Source organism: Carcharodon carcharias, chromosome 7 (genome assembly GCF_017639515.1).
Source record: "Carcharodon carcharias isolate sCarCar2 chromosome 7, sCarCar2.pri, whole genome shotgun sequence".
Classification (NCBI taxonomy): domain Eukaryota; kingdom Metazoa; phylum Chordata; class Chondrichthyes; order Lamniformes; family Lamnidae; genus Carcharodon; species Carcharodon carcharias.
The window spans coordinates 176,429,953-176,455,814 of NC_054473.1; the positions used below are offsets into that span (position 1 = coordinate 176,429,953).

At 40.2% G+C, this 25,862-nt stretch overlaps 1 protein-coding gene across 6 annotated transcripts in view; it reads left to right on the forward strand.

Annotated features, from left to right (window-relative positions):
- The window catches only part of wwox (WW domain containing oxidoreductase), a 974,426-nt gene that overhangs the window by 617,862 nt on the left and 330,702 nt on the right, over positions 1-25,862 (forward strand). For 2 of the 6 annotated variants that reach the window (XM_041192391.1, XM_041192394.1), the window contains one exon: positions 9,567-10,270. The exons of the other annotated variants lie outside the window; for them this stretch is intronic. Coding sequence is in view for 1 of the 2 variants with exons in the window: in XM_041192394.1 (XP_041048328.1) it covers positions 9,567-9,572 (6 nt within the window). In the remaining variant the exon portion in view is untranslated. Of the gene's footprint in view, positions 1-9,566; positions 10,271-25,862 lie in introns of those variants that run through there. 6 annotated transcript variants of the gene reach the window in all.

The window sequence follows — 25,862 nt, forward strand, 5'->3', positions numbered from 1 at the left end:
GATAGTAGTTAATACTATTGAAGAAATTGAGAGGACCCTCCTTAGCTTACAGCATTTGTTGACTTGGAAAAGTGGATAGTTAACTTTTTCAGTTTGATATAGCAGTCCTCAAAGAATTAAGCTATTTTGGGTGCTCATGGCAAAATAAAATGATGCAATAAAACAGGATATTTGCTGATCAGGAATAGACAGCTCAACAGCACAGCATGTCACCCCTCTATCCAGAGTGAACAGGCCAAGAGTTCTTTCCCAATTCCCACCCTCTGTTTTGGCCTAAGCTGGGTAGGAAACTGAGATGATGGGTACAGTTTTAACCTCAACCTTTGGTAAGGACACTGATAGGATCTGGTGCAATACTGGTTTTACACCTGGCTCGATTAAGATCAATGGAGAGTAATATTGGGCCGGTGTAAAACCAGTGTTACACCCGACCCTGTGTTAGTTAAAAATATTCTTCAATGAGCCACTTCTTTCCTTGTGATGGAAAGTTAAAGAGTAAGTCAGAATCATTACAAAGCTCGCTGCCATTGATTGAAGAATACTTTTGGCCTGATTACCTGTTCGCCACTAGCATCAAATCAAGATGTGCGTCAGTGGGAACAGACTTGAGATACACAAGAATAACGTACCAAGACAGAGGAGCAAAAGGGATCCTAAGCTGTGCTCTTCATTGGGGACTATTCCCCTTTAAGCAGAAAGAAAGTAAGCAAGTGAACATGCTGGCAAGGAATACATCAATGTTTGCAGCACACCCACAACAATCAATGGAATGACAAATACAATACAGCCACTGTTGGGAAGTGATACAACTGCCATAATGCAGCTGTGAGAGTGAACAAGCAGACACTCGTGTACAGTATCTAGTAGTCCAGAATAAATTTCTTCTTTTTGTTTCATATTTATTCAAACAAGACAAGGGAGTTTATCACATCTTACACTGCACTGTCTCCATGATTCCCAGGGATTTTCATTTTCCTAATTCCTTTTCCCTGAAGAAAATTTAAAGAGAAATTCTACCCCCAAAGGAGTGTTGAGACTTTTATTTTAAATTCACGGGAAGCAATGACATGGAGTAAGGATTAACAAAAGTGCAAATGATATGGTGAAGTTTCCATGAATGGCAAAGAAATAGAGGAAGACCTGAATGCGGGTTAGATTGTGGCAGCCAATGAAATTTCAACGTGAAAGTTCAAATGGCAAAAGAAATGATAAATTCTCTGGCATGCAGCTGTTAAATTTAACAGTCCCAGCCATTTACTGTAGGTTCATGGGCGGATTTATGATGACATATGGAGATGTCAGCTGGTGTAATCCGAGGAAAAATGGGCTGCAAAAAATTGTTTAAATGCACTAACACCACCAGCATCCCCCCCCCTCAAACCATTGAAATACCTGTTGTATTGACTAAGGAGCCTTAGTCTACCACAGTCCTTCATGTCTTGCATTTTAGTTTAAAATGCAATTTTACAAATAAATTGTCCTACTTAATTGGTTTGAAGTGCTTTTCTAAAGGTATCAAGTAATATTCAGTGTTGCCAATGATAATAATTTTGTTAATTATTTCAGTTAAAAATGCAAGATGAGCCTCATATAACTATCCCCAGGTACCAAACCCTCTTCTCCCCTAACGCACCACGCAGCAGCCATTGCCTGCACAGCAAGCTCCCATAAACTGCAATGTGATAGTGACTAAATAATATTATTTTGTGATGTCGATTGGGGAATAAATATTGACCAGGATACCTGGGAGAACTCCCCTACTCTTCTTCAAAATAGTGCCATAGGATCTTTAATGTCCACCCAAAAAGGCAAGCACGGCCTTGCTTTAAAATTTTATCTGAGAAACGGCACCTCTGGCAGGGTAGCACACCTTCAGTACTGCGCAGGAGTGTAGGGCTAAATTTTTGTGCTCCATTCCCGGTGTGAAATTTGAACCCACAACAAACTGTAGCACTCAACAGTTATTTGGTGGCATTTTATTTTTCTGGAGTGCCTTCTCTGTGCATTGCTTAGCATGTAAAACATGGTATTGGTTAGACCATGTTCTCCAATATGTGTGATCTCTCATCTTGTGTTACAGTTATAAGGTTTATAAGATTATTATATTTTGGGACTGTAGCTTTAAATTTAGGGTAAGTGAAGGGGTTGTTGACCTACTCTCAGTCTGCCTGACAGTAAGCCTGGGTGGTTTGATTGTTAGAGACCAAAGGAAAGCTTGGATTATTTTACTGAGAAAAAAGTGCAAGGTATTTATGCTTTGAGACACTGGCAATAGTTTGAGTTTGCAATGGGTAGACTGAGTCTCCCAAAGTCCCAGAAATATGTTTAGGTGAATGTATTATAGGTATCAGGTTGTAAATAGTTGTGCTGTGAACTGCCCATTTACTTTTAAGACGAAAGGTGAGTTGGGATCAAGGATAGCTAATTAGAATTTCAACCTAGATACAAGATTAATGTGTTTCAATTTGCGATGAGGGAGAGAGCACAGGAAGCCAATTTTGAGATCAGGTTACAGGCTTACCTACAAATCAGTGAATGTGCAGATAGAAGTTTTTGTTTGGTCAGCAGAATGAAGACGCTGCTTAGTTTTGTGAGCTACCATAGCTGGGTACCTTAGTTGAAAGGGCACATCCTTCAGCCTTCTAAAGATTCTGGGAGATTTGTTCTGGCATGACCAGAGGGAAGAAAAATCATTGGAACAGGCTGGACTTGCTGGTGGATGATTTAAGAAACACTCCGAAAACTGAGGAAAGCATCTAGAGACGGTAGCTCCAAGTTATTGCTTGGCGAAACGGGAATATGGGAGCCCATTGGAAGCTGGGAGTAACTGTGGACTTTTTGCTAAAAGAACTGTAATTCCATGGAGATGGATGAGAAGTATAAAAGGGAAATGTCACTTTTTGTAGTTAACGTATAAGCTGAATACAAAAAAGAAAATAGTATTTGGTACAAAGCTTTCTTTTTGGCCTTTTTAAAATTACTTCCTTTTCCACTATGACTTGGGCAGAATCTTCCTCCTTGGTAAAGGCAGATGCAAAGTACTCATTTAGTACCTCAGCCATGACCTGCCTCCATGTAACAACCTTGCTGGCATTAAACAGAACAGCACCTGCATATAAAGCCTAAAATAAACAAAACAATTGCCTCAAGATTATTGGTGTTAATAAATGCTCTGATAGAAGTGGGTTGTAACTCACTAAGAAGACACAGTTTTACAGGTGTTCTTGGACAAAACTTTGCAAACACTGTGGATAAGCTAAATGCAAATATAGATTCTAATAAGGGTCTATGCAGCATGTGATGTCTCAATTTCAGGTTTTTTTTCCGTCCTCTCTGTGACGTGTTCCTACCCTAGAACTGCAGCTGGCTAACACAGAAGCATGAACTCTCCAACTAATTATGTCAACAAAATGCTTGTCCATCAGTCATCAGCTTATAAATGGAAACTAAATATTTTTAGCAATGAACCACGGAATCTGTCGCCATATCAGGTTTCATTTAAAAAATGCTCAGAGACAAAATTTTGGGTCCTTTTCAAGCCAGCAGATGGTATCTGTCGCAAACCTGAAACAACAGTTGATGGTCTATTTACTCTGAGCACTTTGGGAAAAAAACAGCTTCCAAATGATCCTTGACAACGAAAATGAAAAATCGAAACCTTGATAATCTGTCTCAGTGTACAGTGCCAGCTACTTTCAACTGCACAACGCAAATGGGGACAAAGTACTGTGCAGTTATCATGATTATCTACCCCGTACGTTTAAACTGAGGACTGTAATTGGTCTTCTGCAGCCAAATAATTAGTTACAAGCTGGAGTTTCTTTTATTTAAGAGATGGTGTGATAGAGTTGGTACTGTGTACCCCAGAAGCACGGATAAGTTGTGCATTTGTGCCATCAAGTCATACCATCACAGAGGCAGTGGAAAGTGTCTGCTGTTGGGGTGCAAAAGCACACTCATGCATAATTTATTGTTGGTTTAAAATTGGCATTGGTTTTGATCTGGGAAGGAATCACCCAATCACATCTTCACGGTGTTTAGCATAAAAAGGCAATATCTAAATAATTTGAACCTAAATATATTATTACTGAGGTCTGCTGTTGGACTTTTGCTGATGCTTTGCTGACTGCTCTGAAAAATTTCAGTGGGACAAATGTAATAAGGCAGAGATTCCATTGGGATGACTCCATCAAGGCCTTACAGCTAATTGGCAGAAACAGTCCGCAGACACCACAACAACAGCTTTCAAAGTTGGATGATATGCATGATTGTAGACCTGCTGTAGCACTGTTTGGGGTGGCAGGAGCAAGAAAAGTCATAAAGAGAGCTGCAACCCTGCCAGGCTTTCCCTGGCATTTTCAGTACTGAACAGGCTTATAGGTGTAAAACTTGCTGGAACCAGCCTGCTCATGTTTATTTTACTGCTTGAACTCTGAGAGTTAAGCATTGTATGCTGCTGCACTTATCTGTAATTCCACTAAATAATATGCTTTCTGAGTTTCAAAGAGCTAAAAGAAAACAAGCATTCTGAGAGGAGGGCTCATTTGGTGGGTTTCGTGGAAGTTTGATTCTCTTTATTCAGCTCCTTGTGTGATAATGAAATGCTCTTGTGGTGACACTGGACCTTTTCTATAATTAATACTCCCAACAGGATTTCAACAATTTCTCATTCAACAAAATAAATAGATACGTACACTTACCTTTATTTAAATTGGCAGCAAAGTGAGTGAAATCCTTTCTTTTGTATAATTTCAGCTTATGTACAGTTTTAGTTTTTTAACCAGCGGTTAGAAGGGGATATGAGAGGAGGAATTGCATCAAATAAGAGCACAACAAAGGATGTGGGGATTGCTTATTGCTGAATTTGTCAGGATTAAGGAACACTTGTCAGTCATGTTCGTGCTGCTACTTCCTCTCTTGTTGCTGTTTGGTAAAGAACAAAAAGTGTAATATAATAAAACGGGGAAAAAATTGCTTTGTAACCTTTGGGAGCATCTGTCGGTAGGAAATGAGATAATGAGAAAGCAAGCTAGGGAATACAGCACAATACAGTAGAACATAAATTGTTAGTCAAGACTTGTTAGAGGTGTTCGTTGCTGAAGTATAAATCACAATTTTCAATGGTGATTATATAGATGCTTAAACCACAATATAACCTGAGTCACTTTGAGATGTGTTCATGGAATATATTCAAGATAATTTTCTAAATCAATATGTTGAGGAATCAACTAGGGGACAGACTATTTTAGATCTAGTATTATACAATTAGAAAGCTTTAATTAATAACCTTATTATAAATGATCCTCTGGGGAAGAGTGATCACAATATGATTCAATTTTATGTTGCGCTAAAAAGTGATTTAGTTCATTCTGAGGCTAAATCTGTAGAAAGCAAAGTACGAGGGTTGAGTTGGCTGAGGTAGATTGGGGATCGAGATTATAAGGTATGAAGATAGATAAAAATGACAAATATTTCAAGAATTAGCTCATAATACGCATCCAATATCCATTCGCTTAAGGAATAAAAACCCCCTGGGAAAAGCGGTCCTACCATGGCTAACAAGATAAATTAAAGAAAGTACTGGACTAAAGGAAAAGGCTCTTAATGCTGCCAAAAACGTTGTAGTGAGCCTGAGGATTGGACCAAGAAATTAATAAAGAGAAAAGAGAACATGAGAGTACATTAGCAAGGGACATAAAAACAGATTGTAAAAATGCAAAGATTAACAAAATTAAGCTTAGACCATTTAACAGTCAACAGGAGAGATTATAATGGGGATCAATGAGGCTATGGTGAAACGGCACTAGGCGAATTGCTGTTACAAAGAGCCAGCATGGACATGACAGGCTGAATGGCCTCTTCCTATGCTATAGCCATTCTATGATAAAGGAATGGCAGAGGTAATAAATATAAACTTTGGGTTGGATTCTCCCATGGGCTTCTGAACCACATGGGGGTCATAAGCCCTCACCCTCTGGCAGTCAGAGCACCTCAGCAATTTTTTGGAAAGCCACCTTCACATTCACCATCCTATTAAGGACAATGGGTGACTGCTCAATGCTGCAGGTCCAATAAGAGGGACAGGAGCTCTGGAGCTCCAGTCAGGAGAGGTGTGTGATGCTAAGGCAGACCAGGGACTGCGAGGGCACCCTCGTTGGACTGCACAATAGTGAAGAAATAAACAAGCTCTTGGCTGGCAGACCCATAGGATTGGAGGGGAAACCTCTCCAATGGATTTGGTACAGCCGTGATTGTGGCCTTTCATGATCGCAGTCCTGTCAACATAGCACGAAGCCTTCAGCTCCGATTGTGTCTCAGCCTGCCTTTGGGTGTTTGTCTCCATTGAGCTGAGGCCTCCACATGCAGCAGGATCTGCTCTCTTAGCAGCAAATTGGTGGCAAGGCTGCAAAATCACCCCTGTTTGAAGCCCTAACAGGCGTAATTGACTGTCCGTCTCTGTGGAGGGGGCAGCCGATCCAATTCCCAACCCTCTCCTGAGAAAATTACCCTGGGGATGGGAGTGTGTTGGGTAGCTGTTCTGACAAGGCTCGTCCCTTATTTCCCTGGCTCCCACACCTCCAAGCCCACCACCACAGGACCAGGAAAATCCAGCCTCTGTTCCTGTCTTCATTGTGGAAAACACAAAAAAACATTGTGGAAATAGTGGGGAACCAAAGTCTAAAGAGAGCGAGGAACTTAGTACTGGATAAGTTAATGGGTCAAACAGCCAACAGATCCCCTGGACCTGATGGCCTACATCCTTGGGTTTTAAAAGAGGCAGCTGCGGATCCACTGGTTTTGATCTTTCAGAACTCCCGAGATTTTAGAATGATTCTAGTGGATTAGAAGGTAGCAAGCATAGCCCCACTATTCAAGAAAGGAGGGAGAGAGAATACTGAACTTAAGGCCAGTTAACCTGACAACTATGGCGGGAAAAATGCTAAAACCTATTATAAGGGGAATGGTGGCAAGGTACCTAGAAAATCATAATATTTTTGGGAAGAATCAACATGGATTTATGAAAGGGATCTGTTTTTTGAGTTTGTAGCTAGAGGACAGATAAGACACAACCAGTGGATGTAGTGTATTTCGATTTTCAAAAAAGACATTCAAGGTGGCACACAAGAGTTTGTTACACAAAATTGGGGCTCGTGGAATTAGAGATAATATATTCCCATAGATTGAGGATTGGTTAGATATTGGACAGATAAATAGATCATTTTCAGGTTGTAAAGCTGTAACTAGTAGAGTACCACAAGGATCAGCAAACTACAGTCTATATCAATGAGTTAGGACCAAGGTTGATACACAAGTACAGCATCTCAAAACTGCAGCCAAATACTACTGTGCTTCATGGTCCTGCAGCTGACCTACAAAGGTCATGGACGTTCATCTGAATGCCAGCAGGAGGATAGTATCAGGGACTTTTAATCCACTGTGATTGAGGGTTGAATATTATCTCCTACCTGTCATTTGCTACATCACCACCATGCTCCATGAGTTTGAAAAAAGGATGAGCAGCTCTGATCTTCCCATTCACAAAGATTTGAAAAACCCACCAAGAAAGTGCTTGAAATTGCTTTAGCCATTATGGGAAACAGCAGCTAATATTCAAATAGCTGCTATCAACCCACTATCCAGATGTATGGAATCTTCAACACGTGCAGCATAAAGAACCAACACCTCATCACTGACTCAACAGCAGAGACCCCAGGCTTTGAACTCCCTCAGAGAGTGGGCAGCTCTCAACCGAATTTGCACAAGGCATCAACAATGTAGCCCCTGCTCCATAATTAGAAGATAAGGGACTACCCAAAGTGCAGCTGTAGCCATGAGTCACAGACCATGGATCACATGAACCTGCTCACTAAGACCTGTTGCAACAATTTCTCCACTCAGCATCTCAGGAGGCCATTGAATGAACAAATTAGACATCCGGTTATAAGTTTTCCTGTCATATTAAAGTAGTACTAGGGGTAATCTTCTGTCCTGTTTCTCACTCTACTTCATGATCTCCCTTGTTTTTCTTCGAAATTTTTTATGCTTCCTATATTTTCAGTGTCTCACCTTTTCTGAAGACAATGCCTTATGCTATGTTTATGTTTATGGTTATGGTTATGGGGACTGGGGGCAGATGGCAAGGCGGAGTAGAGACCACAACCATGATCTTATTGAATGGCAGAGCAGGCTCAAAGGACTGAATAGCCTACCCCTGCTCCTAAGTCCTATGTTGTGCATCTTGATCTTCACACTGACAATGGTATGACTTTCATCCTTTCCCTATATTTTTTCTCTCCCTGATTCTCCCTATATCTACCAAATGCCACTCAGTAGGAGTGACAGTGACTTATTTGGATTTAAAAATCTGACCTAATTTAATATATGTCACACTTTAAAATGGACGCAGCTCCATATGTTTAAATGGATTCGCAATCTGTCCCACTTGCTGATCATATATCTCACTCCTAACCTTTTCCCAGTGTTGACAGCTGCTTGTCCTTTTCCCTCCACGTGTCCTATCCATTTCCATCTCCTGTGAGTTCCTCCTTCTATTGCAGTGTTAGCAGTTGCTGCTTCTCCAATCACTGTTATTTTGCATGGATTTTAAGCATTAATCTTTATTTTAACTGAATCAGAAGTCATAAAGAGCTGGTATAGTTGATGTGTTTTGCATTGTCAACACATTAAGTTTCATGTCACAGTTTTCTACAAGTTGTTTGAAATTGTTCCAGACAAAGGGAGATGGACGGCTCAGTTGTTGGAGCAATCAAGCTGGGGTTTTTGTTTCTCCTAAAATAAAGGGAAAAAAAAACACATTATATTTGCTTGACAAACATAATGCCAATTTATATTGGTTCTGAGACAAAGTTTAAAATTTAATTCTGGCATAACGACTCTGATAGTGTAAAAACTCTTGTGGCCTTAGACAAATTGTCTGGGTCTGCTAAATAAAGCTCCAGTGCAATATTGAATTTCTGCCACTAGAGACTCTCGTTGAGTGATGGAAATTGCAGCTTTTTGTTTGATGACAGAAAACTGGTTACCCCTACACGACAGCTTATTACTAATTTTTCACTGGTCCAACGGATTTACTGATTGAATTTTTTTTCAGCTATTCCCAGAACTCTGTGCATTTCCTTCTAATATATTTTCTTTGTACTCATCTGTCCCATGTTTGAGAACTTGAGGTCAAGGATAATATAGCCAGATGTAAGGTTTTCTCTACTCCTCTCCAGCAACAAGCCTTGACCCAAATTCCACATGACCTTATTGCCCCAGTATTACGTTTCTATTTCTTGAGCCTCTTTGAGTGAGAGTATCAAGGTATTGACAAACCCGAGCCAATATTGTGTTGATGGAGTTTTTCTGCAAAGAACCCAAAACATTTCATGCAGTTGAAAGAAAAGGACTTGCATTTGTATAGCACTTTTCATGACCATCAGGCATCTCAAAATGTTTTACAGACAATTAATTGCTTTTGAAATGTAATCACTGTTGTAATGTAGGCATTGCGGCAGACAATTTGCGCATAATATGATAATGACTGGATAATCTGTTTTTTGCAGAGTTGATTGAGGAATGAACATTGGACAGAAACTATGGGATAACTCCCCTGTTCTTCTTCAAAAAAGTGTCATGGGATCTTTTACGTCCCCAAGAGCAGGAAGATAGGCCCTCGATTTAATGTCTCATCTGAAAAACAGCACCTCTGATAGCGCAGTACTCCTTCAGTACTGTACTGGAGTGTCAGCCTTGATTTTTGTGCCCAAGACCTGGATGGAACTTGAACACAGAACCTTGTGATTCAGAGGCAAGAATGCTACCAACTGGGCTGACAGACAGCAAAAAGATAGAACTTTCAACTCATTAGCCTGGCCTGAATTCCAAATCCAGATCCTGAGACTGAAAAGATTATGTTCAAACCTGCTGTGCTGCCCACCAGAAACTAGAGGCTTTATCATTTCTTACTATACCGTACATTATACCTCACTAATATTGCATAATTTCTGATGACACATAGGTGAAACAGGTATGGGTTCCCATTGGAAGATTAAAGGTTACAATTCCTATAGATTTAGAGCTCTGCTAATTACAATGTTACCAAAGTTGCTAACGATAAAAAAATCGACCAAATCAGACCTGACTAATACATTTTAGTGCAAGCCTTTTCATAGCATGATACAGCACAGGAGGCCATTCAGCCCATCAAGCCTGTCCCAGTTCTTTCAAAGTGCTTTGCAATTACTCCCACTCCCCTGCTGTTTCCCCATTGTCCTATAATTTCTTTTTTAAAAGTAGAGATCCAATTCCCTTTTGAAAGTTACTATTGAATCTGCTTCCAAGATTCTTTCAGGCAGTTCATTCAGTTCAACTCGCTGTGTGAAAAAAAATCTTCCCCTACCTGTTTTGCCAGTTATCTTAAATCTGTGTTCTCTGTTTTCTGGTTACCAATTCTCCTCCCAGTACAAACCAATACTCTATATCTTGTCTGTCAAAACATACATGTTTTAGAACACTTCTATCAAATCTCCCCTCTCTGTTTTAAAGAGAACATTCACAGCTTCTGTACACTGTCCATAAACTGCAGTTTCTCCGCCTGAGTACCATTCTGGTAAATCTCCTCTGTACCATTCCCAAGGTCTTGACAACCTTCTTAAAGCATGGCACTCAAAATTGGACAGATTATTTCATCCAACATCTAACCTGTGATTTACTAAGGTTTACTATAACTCCCTTGCTTTTCCATTTGAAGCCCCTATTTATGAAGCCAAGAAGACTGTGTGCTTTTTTTTTAGCAGATTTGTCAACTTGCTCTGCAACCTTCAAAGAGTTGCATAACAAACCCCTAGGTCTCTGTTGCTGCGTCCCTTTAAAATGGCACCATTTAGCTTACAAGGCTTCTCTTCATTTTTCCTTCAAAAATGTATCATTTTACACTTCTATCTTAATTTTACTAGACTTGATGCAATCTTTTACATGGATGTCGACACCTGGGAATGCCAATACATTAGTAATGTTTTGGACCAGGTTCACTGATGTACTTTTTTTGGCACTGTTTAAAGTGTACCAACCAATTTTGTAATAGAAGTCCAGTAAAATCCAACCAAAACAACTGTCACTTTTTTATAACATTTGCTCTTCTGTCATGCTTTATTTGTCATACTACCCTGTTGGTTTGTCTATTTATGTTACCTGCCTCTGGTTCAACCTTGCATATATGGTTTCAAAAGTCCTGCCTAGCTTCTTTTCCTGCCTATTAACCATACCTGCAACCAACTGCACCTGCATCCCTCACCAAATAAAGAAGGGGGGGGTGTGGGGGAAGAGAGAAAAAATGAGCACAGCAAGAACTATAAAAGGATAAAAAAGGAAACAAAAGAGGACACAGAGAAAAAGAAAGAAAAATAGAGTCAAAACCAGAAAAGAAGAGAGAGAACTAGGAACATGTACTATGAGCAAGATGTCTTGCTATAACAACATCTCTGCTTCCTCCCACTTCCCCCCTGCCACCCTACCTCTACCATTCTTTCTGCATAGGCTGCAAAATCCTACTTACGTTCACACCTGTAACCTCTGATTACTTTCCCCAGCTGATTTCTCTCCACCCCTTCTGCTCTCCCCTCTATTAAAATTGTTACTAACATCAGTGCTAGTATCCCTTGGCTTTTGACAACAAGCTTCCAGTGACTTTGGCTTGTTTGGTGATATTGATTATTTAACAATGTAGCAACCAGGTTGGGGCCTGGCAAGATCAACTTTGAACTTATGGCATGTCGGGCAACAGAAATTTATAATAAAAATAATATGTTATTTTACACTCACCATAGTGGAATTGTTGGTCTTCTGTTCACAGTTTTTGGGGAGCCAAGTGGGAAATGCAAAATTCCAGGAGGGGGGGAGCCTTTTGTAAACTAATGGATTTTATAGCATGGCCAAATCTGCAAAAAAAAAAAACAAATTTGCAAATTTGAAGCCAGATATACAAGATGCACATTTTTTAAAAAGTGCACGAGATGAGGTTTTAGGATTTTACTGGAGTGGGGAAGCAATAGGCTTGTACCACCCTGAAATTAAAATGTCACTTTGGGATTCAACTTGGCCCATTCAAAGAGCCAGTCAGTTTGGTGTAATGAAAATAGAATAGGAACGTATGTTTGTTTTCATTTCATTTCACTTCTGAACTCAGCAGGGACCAGTAAGTGTTGCATCTGTTCCCTCTCCTGGTTGTCAGTCCCAACAACACACACATGCAGTTATGTTGAAAATTTCATCCAACACTGAGTGCCAGCTGTAATATTTGAATGGCCCTGCACCACAGAAGAAAAGAAAAATCACTGCTATTTATTTTCTTTTGGAGTAGCTGAAGCCATAAAAAGTGCCTTGGAAGGTCTCTGGCAGCTGAAAGTTTTCTCTTGTTTTACATATTTTTCTGGTTTATCAAAACCTGCTAACCTCTCTCCGCAACACTCTACCCCCACCAACCGACCTCACTTTTGTCTCCCTTCTTCTGAAGACACTGAATCATGGTGGATATGCTTACATAGGCACCAGATGTGCTTCAGTACCTTGCCCAAGTGGCTAGCCTTCACATATGGACCCAGTCAATGAATGTCAAGTGGCTGTTCAACCACAGAGTGCATACCATCCAAATCTGATCTAATCTTCAGCTGACAACCAAACGCCCAGAGACTAGCAATCAGAAAGAGAAACCAGTTTTTTTAATTCTCTCCGCTCTAACCCAAGACACTGAAGTTAATTGTGCCATTTCTACCACTGCACTTTGGAGGTCTTGTGGCTCAGTAGGTAGCACCCCAGTCTCTGAGACAGAAGTTCCGGGTTCAAGTCCCACTCCAGGACTTGTTGGCCACAGAAGGAGCGTTTATGATGCAGTACAAACTGTTGATAATCAACCTGTTAATCTTTTCAACACTCCTCCCACTATTTCCCATAAGTGAAAGAAACATGTTTGTTAGAGATACCAAGGAAACCACTGCCCTTATCGAGATAAGTCACCACCAACCAGTGATTGAACCTAGGATCTTCCTAGCCTGTGATACTCAGTTTCACACCTTTTATCCACTGAACTAGTAAGTAGGGAATCCTGTTTCTTTTTTAAAAAAATCTCGCTATGTATCTTTTCCACCACAAATAAATCCTTCCATATATTTAATTTTGTGGTTATAATCTTATTGTACACTTCACTTGAGCTATCTATGCCCTCACTGGAACTGCTCAGTTTAGAGTTCAAATTCTCTTATTCTATATTGATTTCAAGAATTGTGTATGTAAGAGGAGCTAGATCAAGGATGCTACCACAATAATAAACCTACTGTATTGATTGGGGAGGGTTATAGTTGTGATTGACATTCTTGGAGGTGCTCACTTATGTTTCTGTTATGATTTGAAAAAGCCTGCCAATTAACTGACCTGAGCAGAGTAAGGGTGGTCAAAGAGAAGCCTACACAATATCTGCATTAACCAGTTTCTAGGGAGTGCTTAACTCAATTTGTATATTGTGACCATGTGTGATTTCATCTTTAGGTATTCAGTATTCCTACAAAAAATTCTAAAGATGGAGAGACTTGCATTATCTACTTAATTGCATAATTCACAGAGAATATGGAGTTCAAGTGGCTGAATTAAAAATTACAAACAAAATGTAGGTTAGTCAATAGGCCCGGAATTTGTGATAAGAATAATGCTAATCATGACTATAAAGGCAGAAATTTGACAGCAACTTCTGGAATACTCACATATGCAATTAAATGGGAAAATCCAGAAGTTGCTGTCAGATATTCTGCTCCTCCACAGGGTGCACTGTTGCAGTTATTGTTGATAGTCTCGATACTAAAATGACTGTAGAAGCCCGAACTTGCCCATTATTTGTGTACTAATAACAGCTGAAAAGCTTAGGGTGGTTTAATTAGGAATAAGTGAACATTTAACAACACAATAAGTGAAAATTATTGCTGAGCAACGTCCCTGACCTTAAAAAATATATATATTTTTTATAAGTGTGGTGTCTCGTTCCATCAGGAGAAAATTAGTGTTGGAGATCTTTGAAAAATATATTTTCATTACTTTTTCTGGCTGTCTCTTTTCATTCTCTTCCTTAGTTCCATCTGCACATCCAGTTTTTCTATGCATCATTTGAATCCAATCTATATTTCTTGCTTTATACTTCCTGGTTCAGAATCTGCATGTCTCAGTAAAGAAACAACAACCTGATCAGGTCACAAATGCGTTGTAACGAGTGCAATGTTGAAAAAGGTGCTAGTTTAGAGGAAATCTCTGCTGACAAGCCTGTGCTATTCAGCTGCTATCAGTGAGGTAAATGGCAAGTGCTGATCCTTTGCCACTGAGAGCAAAACCCAGGTCGTTGTTTCCCACCAAAAGGCCATTATTCGTGTCTAGAGGCAGCATTATCTGGCCGGCGAGCGGGGGCGGGGCTCGCTCGCCGATGCATAAAATGACACGGGCTGACTTCAGGCTTGCGTCCCAATGTCACCCTGTGTCAATTAGATCCTCAGTTTGGCGGGTGTGCAGCCGACTCGGCTGTGTGCCCGCCGACCTGTCAACGGCCATTTAAAGCCATTAGTGAGGTACTTAAAACACTTAATGGACCTGCCCGTCCAACCTTAAGGTTGGCGGGCAGGCGAAGAGCCCAGGCGGCCTTCAGAAAAAACATGAAACCTCATCCACGGGTGGGATGAGGTTTCATGAGGGTTTTAAAATCTTAACATGCTCTTCAAATAAAATTATGGACATGCCTCAGCTCAAGTGGCAGTGTCACATGAGGGGACATATCAGTAAAATTTTTTCTATCCTTTAACCTGTTTTTCACATTTGAGCCTATCTCCCTGAGGCAGCACTTTGCCTCAGGGAGATCTATGCGCTCTTTCGTGCGCATGCGTGAAAGAGCGCACTCCCAGCACAGGGAATCCCCCAACCCACCTGTACAGAGAGCACAGAACGCTTCTGGTGCACGTCACGCTGGGCGGGCCTTAATTGGTCCACCCCGAGTAAAATGGTGGCACACCCCTGAACGGAGGCGCCGATCGGGAACCCACCCACTCCCGCACAACCCCCCAACGGGGCGGGAAATGTTGCCCTACAGATATTATGTGTTGTCTGTCCAAAATATGAACATGTATAAAAGATATGTTAGTTTTTAGTTTTGTTTGCAACTGATTGCAGTTCTGGCAGCTCCTAATAGAAGAATAATGATCCAAATGCAGCCACTGTTAGTTGTCTTAACTTAAGCCAAAATGCAGGTGGCAGATTTCATACACTTATGCTGTAGATATCAGCGTATAAATTGCCTTTTAAAGCCTCATAAAATCGCTCGAAAAATGAGGATCGACCTATACACCAAGTATAAAAGTGAACGGCCAGCATGGGTGTGGATGGTTGCCATTTTGAACTGACACTGGCGTCTGATGCAAAGAGTGGGCATGGCTTAAAATCCCACATCCCCACATCTTTGCAACAGAGCCCGTATGAGCAGCTTGATCCATTACACCATTATACCGTACCGGTAAGTAAAACAAGTATTTGTGAGATGAAAGATTGAGACTAACTAATGCAGGTATAGCATGTCATGGCTGAAGAGGGGGTCAATTTATATGCTGAGTATATGCAAAAACATGATTTTTGGAGGGGAGAAGTTAATGAATCAGATGGGTTTTTACGACAACCGATGATAGCTGTCATGTTCACCATTACTGAGGCTAGCTTTCAATTCCAGGTTTTATTAATTGAATTTAAATTCCACCAGCTCCCTTGATGGGATTTGAACCTGGGCCTTGGGATTACTGATCCATTTTGGAGTATCACTAAGACTGTATCTCCCCCAATGAATCTTTGTAAACTTCTGAGCATTAAGAAGTGGGGAAAAGTCGGAGAGAACAGAGAGGTGTGAAAGGGAGAGCACGTTAATTTTAATTTTGTGCTCGTATCTCCTTTCATCTGAGTCCAGATTTAGCTCAGAGAATGGTAAAGGAGCAGACTAAAAGAAATTTCTATGTAAAATATAAAATGAAACTAGAAATCATAAACTCTTCATTTGCTTCACCATTTAAAAATGCATGGTAGAATTGCAACGTTTAAACCAGACAAAAATAACAAATGTATTATTTTATGCATTAGTTTTAAAAACGCTATTTCCACGTAATAAATTACCACTGCCATTTTTGATCTCACATAAAAACTGGATAAGTGGGGAGAATTAATGGTTGGAGGAAAGAAACTATATTTCTGGATCAGGATTGTGCGCAGTAAGAGCAAATGGAAAATGATCAGAATTCGATGCTTGGATCAAATATAAGTTTATGTGGAGTTGATTGTAACGGAATTACCTGAGCCATTACTGGCTGCACATACATTGGGACATTGTCAAGAATTTGCTTTGGTCAAAAGAAAATAGATGTCGATTTGAATAATCGATTGATGGCTTCTGCGGTTTTGAATGTGTCGGAGCTTCCTTCTCATCCCGTTTTCCTGTCGCACTCCCATCTTTAGCTTTTGCGAAGCTGTGTACTGTTGCTTGCCTGAGAAAGCAGACCGCTTACTCAGACCTCTTTCAGAGCAACTTTGAGTATGATTTCATGCAGGATTTATGCTGCTACAGGCATAAGTTCAGAGTGGAAATTGTATATCAAGGGCATAACACCATAGTGAAATCTATATAAACAGAGAAATGAATGAATACAAAAATTAAGAACAGGTTTCAAAATGAGGCCCAGAGAATGAGTGTCCAGTATTACATAGTTAAAACTCCCAGGTCAGTCAGTGAAAACTTGCCCTATGTTACAGACCTTACCAGGTGAATTCCTTTCTCCCCCCTAGCTTCCTGCCAATCCCCTTGTATCTCTCTCTATCATTATTTAAAATGCTGCATCAATGAGGACAATTAGAATAATGCAGCTAAGGAGACCAGTTTGATCTCTTATCCATGCAGTTGGTGAGTTGATATCAACAATCATTTTATTTTCACTCCATTCCCATTTTCTGTTTCCAGCTGGCAGCCAGCCTGTTTAAATGACCAGATTGAGTTTCTATGCTGCTATTGTATTTTCAGGATAACATGATTTTGTTCCGACACTGTTTGATGCAGTGAGGATTTACAGCAGTGACAGTAAATCGTTTGCTGAATGCTAGCTATCAGGACTGAATTTTTGAAGTGTAGAAAACGGCAGCTTAGATTATAAGTCGATGCACAGCTCAGATCAACACTAAAGTTGAAAATGCTGAAAATCTAGAGTGAAAAGAATATAAAAATATGTCGGTGGTCGCTCGACATCTGACACAGGAACATGGGTAGATTGACTTGTTTCTTCTCTTTAAAGCACTTACTGACCTTCTGTGTATTTGTTCGATGAGGATGCATGGTATCCTGAGAATAAACTCTCAAATTGTCATCTTTTAAAACCAAATTTTTTTCTCTATTTTGATGTTAACTCTCATTCAAGTGCATAAAAGGTTCATGAACATAAGAAATAGGAGCCAGGAGTAGACTATTCAGCCCCTCAAGCCTCTCCGCCATTCAATAAGATCATGGCTGATTTCTTGTGTTTCGACTTTCACATTCCTATCTAACCCTGATAACCTTTGATTCCCTTGCCTAACAGGAATATATCTACCTCTGCCTTAAAAATATTCAATGACCCCGCCTCCACCACCTTCTGAGGCAGAGAGTTCCAAAGTCGCACAACCCTCTGAGAGAAAAAAATGGATGAGAAAGAGGACAAATATTAATTAAGTTAGATGTTTTTGACTTCTCTTCCTTATCAGACATAATGATTGATGCATTTCATTCAACGCACTTGTTCAACGGTGAAGGAAAATATATAAAATGTCAGATACTTTTGATTCTGTATTCAAAGGAGGAATTAAGAAATGTTCTGAGATTACCTATATTGTTAAATTCTTGCTGTATAACGGCAGTATAAATGTAGGAAGCATAAAGATTTAGGCCTGCACATTAAAACAATGTACATATTCAACATGAAAGAGATTCAGTGCATACAAAAGTTTATTTCATTCCTGTATCACCAGCAGTTGATGGTAAAATTTAAAAATAAAAATAACAGTGTCCTCCCTGTTTGTGAATACAGTTTGTTTTTTTTGCCTCAGTCATCTCATTCTTGTTTTAAGCCTTTTTCTGCTGGCAAGTTGAAAGCACCACCATTGAGCACGTAATTCTGAGAAAAAGAGAGAGAGAGAGAGAGAGACACCTGACATTATTGTAGCCGGAAAATAAAATACCAAGCGATTAACCTTCCGAGCTCACTTGTTCTAAACCTGGTACTGGCTCACTTCCTGTTACAATAGGGATGTGGCTGTCTGGTGAAAGACAGGCAGATGAGTAAATGGGAGCACAGCTCTGCAGCAAAGTCAACTCAAAAGACTCTTTATCTGAGCAATGCAGATAACTGTTGAAAGTCGACTGCTTTGGTGCGTCATTTGACCACGTCCTCTGGTTTTGACACTGAATTTTTGGAGGAAGAAAAGGTATCATTATCTAGTGTGGCAGAGATTAAAGCTGCTGCTTTTCTGAACCAGTGCAGTTTTCCCTCACTACTTCGTTTGTTGCTGGTATTATAAAGGGCTATTGGAATATTTCATGAAGAGTCAGTGGCCTAGTGTTAATGTCACTGGACTAATAATCCAGCGACCCAGACTAGTGCTCTGGGGACATGGGTTCAAATCCCGCCATGGCAGCTGGTGGAATTTGAATTCAATTAATAAAATCTGAAATTGAAAGCTTGTCTCAGTGATGGTGACCATGAAACTATCATTGATTGTTGTTAAAAAAAAACCCATCTGGTTCACTAATATCCTTTAGGGAAGGAAATCAGCCAACATTACGTTGTCTGGCCTCCACGTGACTCCGGACCTACAGCAATGTGGTTGATTTTTAACTGCCTTCTGAAATGGCCCAGCAAGTAACTCAGTTCAAGGGCAATTAGGGATGGGAAACAAATGCTGGCCTTATCAGCAATATCCACATCCCTTGAAAGAATGAAGAAAAAACACGTAAATAAATAAATCCCGAGTCGCTCATTGCCAGACAGTCATTCAAAAGGAAAAGTGCCATTCATGTGGATTGTACTTTTTGCATTATTAGAGGATGGTCATTGCCTTCTTGGGAAAGTTGAGTGAGAGGAAATGCCGAAGATGATCATTACATTTTGTGATGTCCCGTGTACGAGTGAATGATAATCTGGGCAAATATTCTGGAACCATTGCCACATTTCTTATCCATAAACAGGATGTCAGAATAACATATTTACTGAGGTGACAATAGTCCTTTAGCAGTATGCTCTATACCTGTTTTCTGCCAGGTACTGCAACACCGCTCATGACTTGTAGTAACATCCAGTTACAATAAATGGAAATGGTACACAAGTTCATTGTTAGAAAGAGAGTGATGACAATTCTGTCCATCAGTGTTTTGATGGGTAACATATTTAGTGCTGCAGTAATGAAAATTAGAGCAAATCCATTCCAGCCATTTTGTCGATGTAAGTGGGAGCAATGAAGGCTGTGCAATGAAAGAGCACTCTTCATGGTCTTGTTCATATTTTGTACGGCGTATTCATTCATTAAGTGCCATTTAATTTTAATCTTATTGTCCCAACCCCGTTATTAATCTCCAAACAATAGGCCTTCATTTGGGAGACTTGGACTGTTTCTACAACTTCCATTAATACCTTCTTTCAGTGGTAGTTGTTGAGTTCAGGAATGAATAGCCCACATGGAACAGGATCATTTCTAATATGTGATGTTCCATTTACCGTTGCCGTGTGCTCTCTAGTTCTGGTCATTTTGGCGCTCTTTGTTTGAAATTAAGTCCTGTACAGCTACTTGAGCAGATCAATTTTCCTTTCCCTGTTACAAAACTGAAGAATTCTTTCCTTTAAGCAATTTCTCTGAAATAAATGCATCCCGGTTGTAAGTTGCTGAATATTGTGACAAGACAATTTTATTCTCTTTATGTTGCAAATATGACAAGTTAGGCATTTAATTAAATTTGTATATAAATCTTTAGTGTGGTTAAATTAGACAGATATTTGCCTGCAGAAATTTGTACTTCACCTTGTGAAACAGTAAAATTGGCTTGTTTTCACTATTGAACCTGATCTATGAATCATGAATAAAATTCTTTATTTTAGTGTGCATTATTTTCCACACAAAAGAGGAGAGACCAGAAAACAGCCCTTGCCAGTACATAAAACCACTTTGTTTCTGTGGCCGAGTTATTTTCAGAACTGAATTGTCTCGATCTTACTTGCAAATTCTAATTGCTAAGTTTAATCCACTTTGCTTTTCCCCCCCTTTTTAAAAGTCTCCCCCTTCCACTGTCTTTTTTTGGGGGCTACCCTGATCCATTGACTCTCAGAATCAGAGAACACGTGAGGTGGTGATTTGTTTTGATCCATATTCGTGCCTGCAGTTTGTGACAATCTAGGAACATGGAGAATAATCTGGAGGTCCAAGACTTACCCAAAATTGGGCCTTGGGCCTCATCAGCATACTGGCGTCCAGAGACAATATGCTGGTTCTGCAAGGAATTAAGTCTGCTACTAGCACCCCTGGCAGTGGCCTTCAGGTGAAGCAAGGATTGGGGACAGGAGGCGATTGAGAAGGGACCTGCAGCTGTCTTCAGGGCTAGTGTAGTGCAAGGAGGAACATTTCTGTTCTTCCCAAATCTACATTCAGGTAAATAATTAAAAAAAAAACTAACTCTTTTGTAGTGGCCTCCATCAGTTTTGTTTTGGACTGTTGTTTCAGCTGCATGTGGACACGATAAAAGGACTTTGGGCTTCAGGGTAATACAATTTCGGGGAGGGGGCCTCAAAAAGGCACGAGTCTCCTTATTGCATATGGAAAAGTCCAACATGTCTGTTTCAGGCCTTGGTCCTGGACGCCTGTAGTGGATCCTTAACCAACATAGCAATTGACATGTTTTCAGTGCGGTATGTGTGTGCGCATATATATTAGACCCTTAGGTGCCCATTTTATGCCTATCAAACCAGGCATATTGAATTTCTAGGCTGTGTGTTTTGAAGTTATTTTTTGTGCTGATTTTGTAAAGAAAGACTGGAAAGAAAGGCTTGCATTTCTACAGTACCTTTCATAACCTCAGGATGGCCCAAAGCACTTTACGTACAATGAAGCGCTGTTACATTGTGAGGAAAAATATTAAAATGTTAACAATGGAGTAGAATAAATCTGTGCACATATTCTGCAGTATGACAGCTGTCATTCTTTTTTTTTTGTGTTTTGTATTCTACAAAAACCACAAAATTCTGCAGTGATTGCAACTGTGCTGAAGATACAAACGGAAAATGTGGGGGAAGATGATGAGAAAAACCATACTTGCTTCTAAAACAAGCTCTAGTTTATGCTTTCATCATATTATCTATTTTAAACTCTGCTGATGCAAAACAATGTAATTGTGGTGAAATATACAGTATTTTATTCTTAGCAAAACTATCTAGCCCCACACTGGACCATTTATTAGTTTAAGACTTTGGTTCATTCATTTTCAGTTTAGAGAAATGTTCTGAATTACAGAAACAATTAGCTTTGGTTTTCAGGCCATATGGCAGTATTCTGTTTCAAACAGCTTTGTTTTAATATATAAAGAGTTTCATTTAAAAAATGTGAAAGAAAAACTGTGTAACTATACGGATTTAAACTATTAATTTCCTGAATACCAAACGCTAACATTTTCTTTAGAAAGTTGAACTCAAAAAGAGCAAAATGGTGCAAGTTCTGCTTTTCCAAAATAAAATCTATTTCAAATTGTTATCAAATTTTTTTTTACAAAAATGTTAAGCTATTTATGGGCTATCTTTTATTTTATCTAAACCAGCATTTGAGAAAATAAGATAAATTGCAACCCCGACAAAATAACTTGCAGGACACCCTCTGTCAGCATTCCAACCACAGAGATGGGCTCTGCAGTAAATAGATCCATGTTTCAAAAACACTGATGTCTCTCTAATTAATGGTAATTAATTGTAAGTAAATGGATTTAAATTAACTTAGGAGAAAAGAAAGCTTTCACAATGACAAATTATGCTGTGTGTAATTGTTTTTTTATTAACATCAAATAATGTAAACTGAAGGACACCAGTCTACTCGAAGAGTTAGTACCTAATGTTCCATATCAGATCCGTACAATGTCATAACTGAATACAGATTAGGCAGTGTCCTTTTATGTAGGTTGAACTGGAGAGGGCCAGGCACTGCTGCTTGCCAAGTATATTATCTTAGTGAAGCCCGTTGCCTCCTCTTCCAGTTTACAAAGGCAGTGCCCACAAAATGCTGTGAACCAAGTGAGCAGAAGCATCTGGGACGTGTAGCATTGTTATCCCTTCTTATTTAAAAAAAAATTGAATGCAGAAGAAAAGAGGCTAGGGCTGAGGGTGTGCAAAATTATGACTTCCATTCGGAAAATTTCCTCTTCAGCAACTCGATGTAGTGGTTTTCTCAAGTTTGCAGTGATTGGAGAAAATGTCTTGTATTCCTAAAGAAGCTACAATCAGCCTTCCTTAATTGCCTGGGCTTTGCCACATCCACACCGAGTCTGTTTAACTATTCAAAAGGCTTTGGGCTTATCATGGTTTGGTGTTTCTGTTGTGAGTGAATGCACTACCTGCCTGTGTGTGCTTCCCCCCCAACACCCACCCACACTCTCTTCCAGTGAGAGCACTAAGCAACCCAACAATAAATCTAGGAGGCTGACAGTGCGCTAGCCTGGTGCTCCTTTGCCCTCAATTTCAGTTAGATGGGCCATTGCAAACTCATTACAAACTGTTTGTTCTGTGACTTTGACTCTTGTTCTGATGAACAAGAGAGAGAGGGAGAGAGAGAAGCTAAGGACAGCAAGAAGCTTGTTGCCAAAAGGGGAAGTTGACGGGAGTGGGGTGGGGAAAAAGGCCAGTTATTATCATTTAGTAACTTTTAATAAAACATACAACAGGGCACCAAAAAAAACCTGATGAAAACAACTCATGATGATGAGAGGCTCCTTTGATTCTGTAAACGTCTGGCCTTGCTGCTCGGATACATTATACCCACGTTGCGTTAATTTGCACATAGAGTTCAACTGATTCAGCAAAATCAGCTAATTTGATACAGGTATTATCATCATTTCTGAATTTCAAAAATAAATGTTAAAGGTTTCACTCCCAAGCCATGTGGTTTAATGCATTCCATGATTATGATTATTATTTTATAACTTTTGGCCAAACACATTTAGCCCTCTTCAGCTCTGCATTAATTAGTGTAGAAGAAAAAAACTTTTTTTTATAATTTTACTTATTTTGCAAATATTTCATGGAAGCACAAAATTGTTTGTTATTTTTGTAGTAAATTATATTAAGAGCAATTTTCCAAAAGCTCAGTGCATATATCCACTGAACAACTGTACAGACCAGAGGGGTCCTGAGTTTAATTCGTGGTCTGTAACGTGTTCGCTGATTTCAGTCAAGGTGACGGTAGGGTCACTGCAACTGGCCCTAAGAGTGCAAGTGTATGGATAGGATTAGGTACGGCTGCATTGCTGCCGATGATTGAATGATGTGCCAGCACTTGACCATCAGGCTTCCACGGGAGCACTGGTCACTTGGGTAAAGCACCAAAGGGCAAATGATTCCAATGGAACAAAACCCCTTGCCTGTAAGAATTCAACTATGGTTGGTCGAGGGAGAGAGTGAAAAATTTGCCAGGCCAAGATAGTGTGTAGAAAAACAGATGTTTTTTCGTACTGCTTCCACAGTATCTATGAATTTCTAAACCATTTCAGTGCTGAGGAGGTTAATGAAAGCTTCAAGCCCAAAATGCAGTCCTGACTCCTGACTGTGGAGATTCAACATCTGAAAATGAATTTGTTACACTATTTATGGAACAGTTCGGTTTTCCAAAAGTCACTCTATAGCCTCAACACGCTGATGATATGGAAATGAAACAAGTTCAAGTCATCCTGGAAATTATTTGTATCTAAATGTTTACTAACAATAGGGTTAACACACAAGACTGTCATGAGCAACTTCTGCTGGAACCTGTGACCTTAATGAATACTCAGTGCTGTAGGTAATTGACACTGAGTCTTTGTTATATCTGACAGTACATTCAAACATCAAATAATAGGAGTTTGTGACTGTAAACCACAGTGCATTAAGGAAATTTTATCTTTTAAATGTTTTAGTATAGAGACAATTATGCACTCAACAAACTCCATGGGCTGAATTTTTCCCTCCTCCACCAGCAGGTTTGAAGACAGGGGTCTCATAAAATCCAGCAAGTGGCCTCCCCGCAGCCAGTTAATGGCCATTTAAGGGCCTTATCCCATCCCTGCCTCTATTTCACATGTGGCTGGGAAGCCTAGCAGCTTTAATTGCACAGGCCGGCATTGGGCAAATGGTGAGGGGGAAACTTCCTTTATGCATCAGATCACACTTCCCCCTTTATCCCACCCCCTAGCCTCTCAAACCCGCTCCCCCACCCATTTCAACCCCCTTGCCAGAGCCTGCCAACTTGACCTTGGCAAAATCCTCCCCGCTTACCTTGGTGTCCAGCTGAAATGATGGGACTGCCTGTAGTCCCAGCATGTGGCCGCCATTCCCATCTGGCACAGCTGTGATTGACTGGCAGTCGTCTGAGGAGGAACTTCCTGTCCCTGAGGGGCAGAAATCCTGCCTCCAGCCTATTAACAGCCAATGGACCATTAAATGACAGTGCAGCAGCCATTCTTCCCCCTTCACTTTTTAGCCAGGGAGTGGGGACCACAATGCCCTGTAAAAATCCGGCCCCATGGCTTTCTTCGAGAAACGTCCATTTTCACAGAATCACAAAATGTTATAGGAGGATATTCCCATCATGCCTATGCCAGCTCTTTGAATTAATCCCACTCCCCTGCTCTCTCCCCATGGGGAGAATTTTCTCCCCGTCGGGCAGGCCGGTTAGGAGCAGGCGTGGATGGGTGTGTGCTGCCATTTTACGTGGGCGGGCCAATTAAGGCCCACCCAGCGTGATGCACACTTGGAAGCGCTTAGCGTTACCTGTACGGGCGGGGGGGAGGAGGGAGAGTCGGGACCTGCGCTCTATCGTGCACGCGCGCGGAAGAGCATAGAAACCTCCCTGAGGCAGCTCTGTTCCTCAAGGAGATTAAGTTCAGTTCAAAAGATTTTTAAAATAAAATAAAATTATTCAGACATGTCCCCTCATGTGACAGTGACATGAGCTGGGACTTGTTAATGGATTTTAATTAAAAAAATTTGATTTCATTTATAAACCCTTCATGAAACCTCATCCCTCCCGTGGATGAGGTTTCAAGAAAAATCTGAAGGCCGCTTGGGCTCTTTGCCCTGGCAATCACTTCAGTTAGGTAATTAATGGCCTTAACAGGCCTTTGACAGTTCGGCGGGTGCGCAGCCAACTCTGGTTCATGCCAGGCGTACTGAAGATCGGAACAATGTGCAGTGACATCGGAGTACCAACCTGTTCCTGCCCCACACGCCAAACGGAAGATTCTGGCTCATATTATATATATATATATATATTATATATATATATATATATATATATATAATGTTTTCTTTGCAAGTACAGATTTAATTCACTTTTGAAAGTTACCATTGCATTTGCTTCCACCATCTTTTCAGACTGCGCATTCCAAATTATCATAACTTCCTGCGTAAAAAAAAAAGTTATCCTCACCTTTTTTTGCCAGTTACCTTAACTCAATCTGTCTCCACTAGTTGCAACCTTCCTGCTAGTGGAAACAGTTTCCCTTGCCTACTCTGCAGAAAACCCTCATAATTTTGACTACCTGTTTTATTACATGG